Here is an 11,943-nt window from a genome sequence, read left to right on the forward strand (position 1 = left end):
TAATAACTTCATTTACTGTTGATATGTTTAGAGAAGTGTGTTTTTCATGAACTGATCATGTTTTTATGTATAAAATGTAGAAGTATGAAGTCACGAAATGGAAATATGCCAGTTTGTAAGCCTATCTGAAAGAATACAACATAAGTACAGTATTATATGCTCAGCAACATATCAGTGCCAACTTGAATCAAGTTTCAGGATTTTATTCTACACCTTTTGTCTGAAACCTAGCTTGGTTTGTTTCAGTGTAAACAGTCAAAGTCATAATTCCACAAACACCACATCAGATGTTTACCTCATGTTCATGAAGCTTTTATTTGCACAATAGCATAAGATACAAAGAGTTGGATCACATATGTTTCAGTGTAGTAAATACATGTGTACTACCTCATCCAAAAGGTAGTCCTGCTGACGAATGCGACAGTAAGCCGGTACTAGATGATGACGGATCCAGACAGCATGAAACCAGCCACATGGAAAGATTTCACCAATTCAATCTCTAAAGCTACAGAATCTGATTCATGAGTCAGCAGTAAGTTTGCTGGCAGATGTATTCACTAAGCAGCCTTTAATCCTACTTGACACTTCATACTTGAGCATACTAGCACAACAGCTGACAGAGGTATGAGTGTTGGTGTTACAATCCACAGCGACAGTCTGATATGTGGGACTGCTGCTAAAGAGTTGTTTCTGTTTAATGCAGACTAGTGAACTGACAGAGAGCTGTCGGAGGCCGTCCTCGCCTCAGCCTCGAACAGAACAGCACGCTGGTAACAGTCGCAGGCGATAACACTCTGCCAACCGCCTGGACGGGCCGGATTTTTCTCAGTGAGTGAAAGTTCTGTCCCTGCTGCAGAAACCTATTCTCCATTACAGAATGACACCGGGCTGCAGCCAAATTAACCATAGCAACTGGAGAGAAAAAACAGGTTGAGGAGATGTGAGTGCTATAAAAATTGTTTCCCAGCTACAAGAGCTGTGATTACTTTCTGTTGCAGCTGGAGATGGCCTGGACGGTTTTCTTCCTGCCAGACAACTGCAAATTAATAAATATTCTGATTTTTTTTGTTAACTCTAGCTCAGTAATGAGGTTCTGATTAATATGTTATGAAGTAATAAAGCCTTAACTAGGCTACCACGACTAGAAGGAAGATACAACCCAATTTGCACTTAACATAGCAAGTATATACGTTGGCATTTTGGGGAAAAAGCGTATTTGTTCTCTTGCTGAGTAAGGTGAATAGATTGATTCCACTCATGTGTGCGTGATCTCACCTTAATCCTATAAAAGGTGGTTTCCCAAAATGTCCAACTATTTGTTTAAATGTAGATAGCTGTGTTTATGTCAGAGGGAGAATATCTGTATAGCATATCAAACCTCACATCCTTCACTGTGCTCATTTCCACAAAAAACTCTTGTTTAATTACCCCATCAAATATTTAATTTAATGAGCCTCCTTTTTTTATCCAGGAAAATGATAACCTCCAGTGGTTGGTGTTGGCTGCTTTGTGCAGTCGTAAAAGGCTCTGTAACATCTTCAGGTGATCTAATATTGTTAGATATTGCTGAAATATACCTCAGCACAGTGTGTGAGACAAAACCATTTAAAAATAGTCCTGGATGTGAAAGGAACCTGGATTCCACCGGCAGCAATGTAGAACAGACAGATTTACTACATAGTGATGCTAGAAAGAAAATCAGTCCAGTTAAAGTTGTGACCAAAACCTAACACTCAAGTCAGCTTTTATTTGACTTGTTTCTGTCCCTGTTATCAGAGGACTGAACCACGCACTCAGATTTCACCTGAGAAAACATGCCGCTCCCTGGACATCTGACTGTCACAATGAAGAATTTCCCAACATGCTCTCAACCGATGCAGCTCTTTATTTCTTGATGTTCCTGTCACAGTCACAGTGCAGACGTTGACCTGAAAACTGGTGCTTCTTCCAATTATTTTGAGAATTAACTCAAGAAGACAAAACCTAAAATGTGTGTATTGGGTCAGCGTCAGGAGAGAAGGCCTACTTTGGGTCAGAAATGCTACAGGGAACATTATCAGATCTGTGTCATGTACTGTAAAACCTCCACTCTAATTTAAGCTAGCACAGCAAGGAGGGATCACCCTGCTCCCTCCCCCATCTGATCACAATGTTCTGGTCTACAACGGTGACAAATTGAGGATGCTGATAACAGTTTCAGTGCTGGAACAGGGTCTTGCCGTGTTTGGGGGCACAGTCGGCTATTAAGACTTTTCTTCACAGGCTGCAGGCTGCAAGAATGTGATAGGAATGTGTTATTCTGCTGCCAGAGACTCCAAAACAATTTACGCATTCATTTTGAAGTTGGAGGGAGCATCTTGGGAAATAATCATCAATAACACAAGACCACAGCAGCTGACAACTCCAAGAAAACAGAACCACGAAAAGCAGCGTCACACACACTGATATGTTTAAACCTTCAGATGCTTTGTCATCTTCACCATCTCTTCTATAGTCTCTGTGTTGATGAAAATGGATACACAGAAACAGGACAGGTGTACCTGCAACACTGTGGGCTGTAATCAAGCAGATGGCCCTCTCGGGGTGGCAGCTTTCCAGCCATCCTTCACTATGTAATCTAGAAAAGCTAGAAATGCCTCAAAAGTATTTACTTTATGTTCAAAAACTTCTCCTGATGTGCCTATAGTGTGAGTGCACAGAGCAGTAAGAAGTAAAAAATGGGTGGTGTCTGTACCCCGAGCAGAAGGCAGAGTGTGTTTTTGTGTGTGTGTGTGTTTTTGTGTGTGTGTGTGTAGCTCAGAAGGCACAGCTCTCAGCCAAAAGACATGTTTGTTTGTGTGACTAAAAAAGAAAGCAAAGGTAGCATGTGCGTGGCCAATGAAGCAACTGTAGGCGAGATATGTCCAGCAGCAGGGCAAGGCACAGAAGCGTGTGTGTGTGTGTGTGTGTGTGTTGGTGTGTGTGACCGAGCGAAAGAAAACAAAGAATTTGTCCAGATTCAGCCACACTGACTCTTAAAGTGAGCCAGCAAAACACTAAAGCATCCTATAAAATCTGTTATGTGCAAAGTAGGATAAAAACACTGAAGGCATATAACGCAGAGTCACATGTGTTTACACAGCATCCTCCAACAATAATACACAAGATAGACAATAATACAGCAACAGAACTGATATCAGAGGAGGCACAGTCCTTCCCATCGCCTGCTGGGGGCAGTATGGCACCCCAACCCTCCTCACTATGTGCGTGTGTGTGTGTGTGTATGTGTTTTTCCAGGTCGTGTGTACGTCAAACCTTTCTCACCAGGAGCAATGGTTGAACAAAAAAACACTTCATACGAATGAGCTTTATACTGCCATGTGGTTCAATCCTACACAGCTTCTATTCACAAATGTAGCTGTCTTTCTAACCATTTTGGGAGGTGGCAAGTGTTTTGAGTCACTAAAACAATACACCACCTTTTCACATAGTTTTAAAGGAACATTTAAGGCCCTTTTCTGGATGTACTTCTTTCTGTGAGCCCTTGGATTCTCAATGCAAAAACACTTGGTCAGTTTTTGTATTTTATGTTTTTTGTCTGTGCTCTTTGTAATGTTTTGAAGTGGGCGGGGCTCAGATGGAAGAAAGAAATGTCACGTATTTCTGTGCACTAATCAAACGTTTGCGCTATTTGAATCTGATTACATTTGGTGGGTCGTTCAATGATCAAACCACCTCCACCTCTAAGTGTTAAATTCTAAATAAATAATGGAATGTTTTCTCCCCCCCCCAAAACTTAATAGTGCTCTGTGTTTCTGTTAACATTCACATTGTGTGTATCCATGAGCTCCAACAAATACTTATTACTCCTTGTCTGACATAAATACTAAATAGAGTACAGTCTGGGAAGTGACTTTTAGAAGCCAGAGCTCCAACATGAAGTAACTGTTGAGTCATTAATACTGACCAACTATCACTCAGACCCATAAAAACATTAGTTTGGTGTTGTGGGACAGTACAAATATTACTTCGCATCTTGAAAGACTTATTCAATCACCACTTCTCTATATTTTCCAGGCCTGGTAGGAACCCTGAGTACTCCTTCTAATCAGCCACCAGCTGCTTCTCGATAAACACATCTCCGTAACGGCTTCTTTGGATGGATTTACAGCCTCCAAACAAATACTTCCATTTTCCTTCCTCTCCATGGCACACGTTTTCTGTTTTCCACAGACGTTTCTGTTTTTCGATCCTGTCTAGATGCACTTTCGTGACTGATTTATTGTGCCTCCTTGTTAAAGATGTACAGAACTTACAATGGAGGATATATATGTGTAAATAGGCATTATTTGAGAGATACCAAATCATGATAAAAACTATTAACGTGCCAACTGGGTGGGAAAGAAAATCTAAAGAAAAAAAAATAACAAATGAAATCTGCAGTCTGTAGGAGGATATGCCATCAACATGAATATCAGAACGGGAAGTGCAGTGTATGTGCTACGGAGGTCTAAGGCGTCTGGTAGCTCCACCCCCTCCAGACATAGCTGAAGTTATAACTGGCTGAGAGGATAACCAGGGCTAGTTGTTAATGAAGCTCAGCTGCTGACAGGTTAAAGAATTCCCAGATCCATTGGGGTTTTCTTTCACCCCATCATATGAGTTTAATCTGGGTCGAAATGCTCCTGACAGTCTCCAACTCCACTGGGATCCAGGAGGCAGGTCTGTGAAAGGGAAAAGAAGCAGAGCAAGGTCCCTTTTTGTCTCAGTCCTTTCAAAAAACTAAAATACCAGTCCAATGGGTGTAGACGCGCAAGTTTGTGAAGCAAGGTCTTTTCTTTTCATCCTTAACAACAGTGGAGGAAAAGATGCATTTCTCATGCTGCCTTAGTCCAACTGGTTCTTCATGCCCTAGCTCTCTGTCTCCAGTCTCCCAAATTAGAGCCTGACACACCACATGGGGATGAAACTCCGGTCCAGAAACCAGCGTGCTTCCATCCAAACACGAGATCCCAGGAGACTGCCTTTTGGCCTAATTAGAGTCTCACGCAGTCAAATCAACACCCTCCCAGAACACTCCTCCCTGTGTCTGGATGTGGATGTAGACTGCAGCTTGGCCTGTGGCCGTCAGTGGCGTTTAAGCCCCCGATTGGCTGGCTCTACAGGAGCTGAAGCTCATGTCGCAGCGATCTCTCTGAGCCAGAATGGGCAAAAGGCGAAAGCCTTGATCATGTTACGGTGAGTGTGCTGCAAGGTGTCGAGGCCTTGCTAAGCCTGGTAAGGACCCGCAGGGTTCAGAGGACAGTCAGACGATATGAACTCACAGCAATCACACAGCTATCGTCTTATAACCAACCGTTCTACAGCGTCCTTGTAACGCCGCCTTGTGGTGCCGAAATCACATGAGAGGAGTTATGACAGTGAAAAGCGGCAATTGACGTTTGGCCTCATATTGGACTTGAGAAGAACAATGCTTTCTCATGAAACTCATGGCCCGGGGTAAGATTAGTCCTCGTGTCTCAAAGTGTTCAACGCACAATGGTTTCTAATGGCTCCACAGTTTGTCTGTTGTGGCAAACTTGTCTGCAGGCGTGCAGTACGGCGCCTCATGCTCAGAGGGTGAGAACTGTAATTTTTTACACACACACTTTGTTACTGTCCGACATCACAGGGCTGTAGAACAATAGTCCCCTGGATGCTGACGGTGCTGTTTCGGTGGCCTTTTCAGTAGGTAGTATAGTGTGCGTTTGTTAACGGATGAGTATTACACACTCATCTAAGGCGAGTCCAGAAGTAGGACTCTTGCATGTCAGATCTTTCCCTCCCTGGCTCTCTCACACAAACACAGTCAAAGTCAGTATTTGTGGTGATTGGTTGAGTTTTCCTGCTGTCCAGCCTTCACTTGAGTTGAGATCTGTGGTCTTGCGCTGGTCGTTAGAGGTAAAACCTTAAAAACTACTAAGAGCCAATTACTCTATTGTAAAATGTAAGGCTCAACTTCCCTTTTAGGTCAGTACTAAGTGAGCAGAACTACATTTGGATTTACGTGTTCCCTCTTCCTGGTTCCTAAGAGTCACCATGTTCTCCAATGAGAGCCTCAATTGGTGGCTGACTTCTTGATATGAGGGAAAGCGATTGCAATAACATCGTTTGGTATGTGACCGTTTCGTCTTGCCTTCTGTACTGCAATCTTTTGGTTTACTTCAAACTGGGAACCCAAACTGGAGCAGGGAAGTGAAAGCGAGAATATCTAACACGTGTTAAAGCAGCCTCTCTAGCGTCTGTTGCTGTACCAGTGTTGGACCATTGGATACACAGGGTGATTTGCTGCTTATTTCCCTGGGAATACGGTGATCTTGCCAGCCTTCGCCAGCAGCTGGATGATCTGGGCTTCGTAGTCGGCGTCGTGGACGCCGGTCTTCCTGAACTCTCCGGAGTAGCGGTTCTCCTCCCAGTAGTGGTGCCAGTTTCCCCTGCTGTCTGCCCCGAAACCAAACACATTCACCTAGAGGAGAGTCGGGGAGTGAGTGCTGGAGAGCAAGTGTGTGATTACAAATGTGTGGCTACCCAGGATAATTATGATGTAAGGATTTATAGTATGTGGTCATGTGAAAGCGGAAAAAGAAAGAAACTGACCTCGTCACAGACATGCAGGGCAAAGAACAGTGCGAGCATGCCAGTGGAGGGGTAGCGCCCATGGTGTCTGGTCCAGCGGTCGTGGATGTATTTAAAGAATGCTGGGTTGAAGATCTGGACCTGGGTGGAGGACAGAAATCTCAGAAAGGGAAATACTGTAAAATACTGACTACGTGCTGTAAAGTTTTTACTAAGAATCACACCCAAACATAAATAAATAAAAAAAAAATTCCACTATTACTTAGCACTTTGGGACTTTATTCTATTTCATATACTATAACTATATGTCATTTATGTTCTATTTTACTATTATTACTATATACTATATATTATTGGTTTGCGTATGATGTCACTTCCTGCTTTTGTCCTATATATATGTGTCTCATTTCTGGGCCGCGGTCAGTCCCAACAAAACGTAGCAACACACATTTTTTAAACTGAAACGAGGGTGCATTGAACACCCTGTTGTGTATGCCAGCCCTCTGCCTTTGAATTACCCCGAGTCTCTGCTGGATGGGTATCTCCTGTGACACAGCCAATAAACCAGAGAAAACATATCTCAAAGCAGTTTTACACCGGGCGCCTGGGTAGCTCACCTGGTAGAGCAGGCGCCAACATATAGAGCTTTACTCCTCAATGCAGCATGTCATTTCCCCTCTCTCTCCCCTTTCATTTCTTCATCTGTCTTATATAAGTAAAGGCCTAAAAATGCCCAAATCTTAAAAAAAAAGGAATAAATAAAATAAAAAGCAATTGCACACTGTTGCGAGGAAACATGTTGTTCAACTAGGAAACCGTAGCCCAGAGATCAAACGTGCCCCTGGTCAGTCACCCTGAAGACGGCCTGTACGCGTTGCTGTGGTTTTTTTACTCTTTGTTATGCATTAGTCGTATCAATAAAGGCTTTTTAGCCTTTTTTTTCAACAAGAAGGGATTGGTTTTCACACTGTTCTGATGCTAATGGACCACCCCTGCACCAGAGCACCTTGCTAGATTTTTTTCCAACCACTACCAAAAAGAAGCGCTCCTGTTCTCTGTCTCTCCAACCATCGTGTATTTCTTACTACACGCTTGTTTTTCAGGAAGGATCCCCCGTCTTGTTTTCATTAAGATCCTCAAAATGGGGATTTTTTCCCTCCTAATATTCCTAGTTTATGTCTGGTTAAATCCAAGTTCCTTTGAATTCACACATAAAGCTTTCACTCAGACCATGTAAACAGTAATAAAGGAAAGACAACCTTGAGCATATTCAAAGAGTCCAACCGAACAACAGAAGATTTTGCAACATTCAATTTTAATACTCCCAGAGGTTGTGATTGCTGTGAGAGATTACTGTAAACACACTGTTAACCTGATGCACAGTAATTACAAATGTATCATCTACCTCCAGGTGATGCTCAGCCCCAACAAACAGGGCTTTAGGCTACGCTGAGTCTTTTAAATTTAAATATTTAGACCGGCCCAAAGACGCTGTGTCTCTGACCCGGCCATGACATTTACAGTCTTCACATGCCAGGGATTAGCATGAGTTTATTTATTTTCATGGATTATAGCGCGAGCAGAAGATTATTTAAAACAAAGGGAAGGTTTATAATCTAACTGTAATCCCTCATCAAAAATGGGGAGGGGATGATATAATTGCAGCAAAGCGAGATCTCTTTGTATGTGTGGCTGCAGATGTGTATGTGTCGGCGAATTACTGCCAGTGAGCGGAAGGTTTTTCCAAATGGAAGTTAAAAATACACACCTTGTCCTTATCTACGCGGAGGAACTGCTTCACTGGAGCGTAGGTACTGAGAGAGAGAGAGAGAAAGAGAGAAATTGATTAAACCCATTCAATCAGCACTCTATGTGATTGCAGCAGCTATGAATTTTGGATGATTGACAGTTGACAGATTGTTCCAGTCCAGCAACTGTCTGTCTTATGACAACTGTGTGTGTGTATGTGTGTGTCTGTGTGTCTGTGTGTGTGTGTGTGTGTCTCTTCTTACAATCGAATCAGGCCAGAGGACAGAGCACTAGTGATCCAGACAAGATCCAGAGTTTTGAAAGGAACCAAGACAAAGCTGACGTTGGCAGCCAGGTTCTTGGCGCTCTCCGGGTACATGAAGTGGTGAGTGGTGTGGCTGCCGACGTCTTCTTCGTAGCCCACAGTGGGGGCCAGGTTTATCCTGGGAACAAGGGAGGGACAGCATAAGAGATGCACGTCTTCAGGTCACATTTCAATAGCTGGCAACGTGTGACCTTCAACTGTAGGCAAATAGGAGCCCAAAAGTGTTTCACAGGATCTAATTTCATGCTGACTTGATTGCAATTCCTGAATGTTTCTGGAACCAGGTTTTAAAATAAGTACTTTCATTTAGAAATTAGATCACCCGTTTCTTTTTAATGTGTTCAACCTGAATTTGTCCACTTGGAGGCAGCACAACAAAAAAATTTAAAATTATTTTCTTCTTAAATTAGTCTGGATCAACAAAGGTACATTTTCAGGATAATTGCCTGACACTCGATGTCACTCATCTTCCGCTCTGTGTGTTGATTTTCTCAAACTCCCTCGGCTTCAGGAAACAACAACCACCTTCAACCTCGCAAGCTACATGCTAATGATGCCAAGTTTTGAAGCAAATTTGGTTCGTGCAACAAGGCAGGCCTGCTTGGTTCTTTCAGGGAATGATGAATATGTGTACGGTATTAACTATCCAACTGGGACGTTTTGGGACTGATTGCTGGGATTTGCTTTGGACAAAGTTACACACGGCCATATGAACAAATACAGTAAGAACAAATTACGTGTAACCATGTATCCAGCTAATTTAAATAGCTCACGTTACTGTGTTGTGTGAACAGTTAACTTCATTTAATATAGCTGTATTGGTATTCTTTTGCGGGGTGCAAACAACTAGTTTCTTCCAAAGACTATTTTGCAGAGCCACCGGGGCTGCATCTGGAGCTTAGCGCCGCCCAAGACGATTGGGATTGCTTTAACAAAATACAAAACTAGACAGTGTTTTTTCAACTATCACATTATGTACGGACAAGCTACAGGCTGTAAAACCAAAACAATCAGCTGAAAGAGTGGAACTGCAGAGTAGGGTGATAATTCCCTGTGGGTTTGTCACCACCAGCAAACCACTTCACCCTAGCTGTAGTCATTTGAGTCATTGGTAATACAAAGAAATGGTTAGAGCAGTCGTTCAATGCATAGCTTTAACAAGTCTGATGACAAGCAATTCCCATTTCCCAGCACACGATTTTATTACATAATGTATGTAAGTACTTCAGACTTTTACTGTTTACAGTAGATGTGACTCACTGTCTGGAGGAGCTGTTTATGTAAACGGGAAAGTGCACCTGAAACAAAGGCCACGGAGTAAGCCTACCCATATATCAGTGATCAATCAGATAGGATAGTGTGAGAAGGCAGACAGACAGACATACAGGAGATGGGTAGTGGTGGTGAGTGGGACCAAGCTGATTATAAAATTATATGAGAATCAAAACCACAGCAATGAGAAAGTGTGACATGAGATGGAAGTTGGAGGCTGCCTACACAGGTCTGCTGAGAGCGCAACGCTAATGGATGCTAATGCTTTTAGCACGCAGAAACAAAAAATACTAGTCATTCCTGCCACAGGCACGTGGCCACAACACACACACACACACACACACACACACACACACACACACACACACACACACACACACACACACACACACACACACACACACACACACACACACACACACACACACACACACAAACACACACACACACACTCGCTCCAGGAAACAACACACAGCTGTGTGTTCGTGCCAACAGACAACAATGAGGCTCTGTGATCCATCACTGCTGCTCGAAAAAGAGCGGGGGAATGGATTCGGACAAACGGATTTATATGCCTCTCTGCATGGATGTGAGAGGCACAATGTATACGCTTTAGTTTCTCAAGACACAAAGCTCTCAATGGTGACCTCACACGAGTCATGTGACCTCCCTGTCAACCAGTCGGCATTGAACAGTGGGATTAAATTTAGTGTCAGAAACACACATCTGCTCTCTGCTTCTTTAGAAATACTAGCGTAGTGTGATGCTAAAGTGCTCTCCCTCACATGAAATCTCTGAGTTTGAGTTTATTGAATTCATGCTCACTGTTAAACAACTGAATAAAAAGCAGAATTTACATCAGTTTAAAAAGAGAGAAAGTCTAGTCCTATACAAATATAATAAATATACATAGTTACACAAATGCGCCAATACATTTCTATCACATACAAATAGCCAACCACTTAAACCCTTCCTACGTACGTGCCTTAAATACAGCAAAATAAGATGTACAACACTCAAAGAAATCTCTTTGCCTCTTCTCTCCAGCAATCTCAATCCTCCTCCCCCTGCTTTCTTTATCTCAGTTTCAGTCTAAATCTTCTCCTCTATCTCCAGATCTTTCAGTCTTGCTCTAATTTAACACAGCCCTGCGTTCGTTCTCCGGTCTCTGTCTCTTTGCCCGTCTATCTATTGCATTCATCCCTCTCACCTCATGATGTAGCTGTGTTCGTCAATGGTCGCCCCATATCCGGCCCCGCGGAGGTTTCCTGAGTTCCCTACCACAGCGCAACGCAGGCAGCGTCCTGGATCCCATGAGCCGTACGGCGACCTTCCGGGAATCACCTGCGACAGACAGCCATGATTGAATCAAAGCAGTCTGGATTTGAGCTACACAGGAAATGAAATACGACAGTAGCACTGGAACAGCAAGAGATATAAAATAACCTAACCTGCAGCTCAGACTTGATTGTAAAAATACATCCTGCTCTCAATACTTAGGTGAATTCTTCCTGAGACCCTCAATGAAAAATACATGAGTGCCTTCTGCCCTTAAGTAGCCAGACTGAGATGTTAAAATATACAGCCTTATGTGAAAGCACTGAGCTGCATTGAGAGTCAGAATGAGAAAGAAAAACCGTTATGTCTAATAATAAAGACTATCTGTTCCCCTCAGCCTTTGCCCAAGAGTGTGAAGTGATGACTTGGCTAATTTCAAAGTACCAGGGTATTGGAAAGATGAATTAATAATATAAAATACCTGGAACAACTTCTGCAACACCTGCTTAATGCTGTGAGGTTTAAACTGGGGCTGTAACATCTAGAGAGACAGAGAAATAGAGAAAAGGTATGGTTAGGATGCATAGCTTCTTCTCTGCAGACAACAGACTTTATATTTAGTTACTTTCTGTGTACCCGTGAACGTGTGTATGCATGCACTGGCTAGCATTCATGTGCAAATAAGCAGGTGCTTGTGCCTGTGTGTGTGTGTGTGTGTGTGTGTG

General features: G+C 42.9%; 1 protein-coding gene across 1 annotated transcript in view; it reads right to left on the bottom strand.

Annotated features, from left to right (window-relative positions):
* Nucleotides 1-301: 301 nt before the first annotated feature.
* The window catches only part of st3gal2 (ST3 beta-galactoside alpha-2,3-sialyltransferase 2), a 58,882-nt gene continuing 47,240 nt past the window's right edge, over nucleotides 302-11,943 (bottom strand). The window contains exons 4-9 of the mRNA XM_032522796.1: nucleotides 11,700-11,759; nucleotides 11,151-11,284; nucleotides 8,607-8,786; nucleotides 8,363-8,408; nucleotides 6,616-6,735; nucleotides 302-6,484 (exon numbers count right to left, since the gene is read on the bottom strand). Of these exons, the coding sequence (XP_032378687.1) occupies nucleotides 6,311-6,484; nucleotides 6,616-6,735; nucleotides 8,363-8,408; nucleotides 8,607-8,786; nucleotides 11,151-11,284; nucleotides 11,700-11,759 (714 nt within the window). The 3' untranslated portion in view covers nucleotides 302-6,310. The remainder of the gene's footprint in view (nucleotides 6,485-6,615; nucleotides 6,736-8,362; nucleotides 8,409-8,606; nucleotides 8,787-11,150; nucleotides 11,285-11,699; nucleotides 11,760-11,943) is intronic.

This window comes from Etheostoma spectabile, chromosome 8 (assembly GCF_008692095.1).
Source record: "Etheostoma spectabile isolate EspeVRDwgs_2016 chromosome 8, UIUC_Espe_1.0, whole genome shotgun sequence".
Classification (NCBI taxonomy): domain Eukaryota; kingdom Metazoa; phylum Chordata; class Actinopteri; order Perciformes; family Percidae; genus Etheostoma; species Etheostoma spectabile.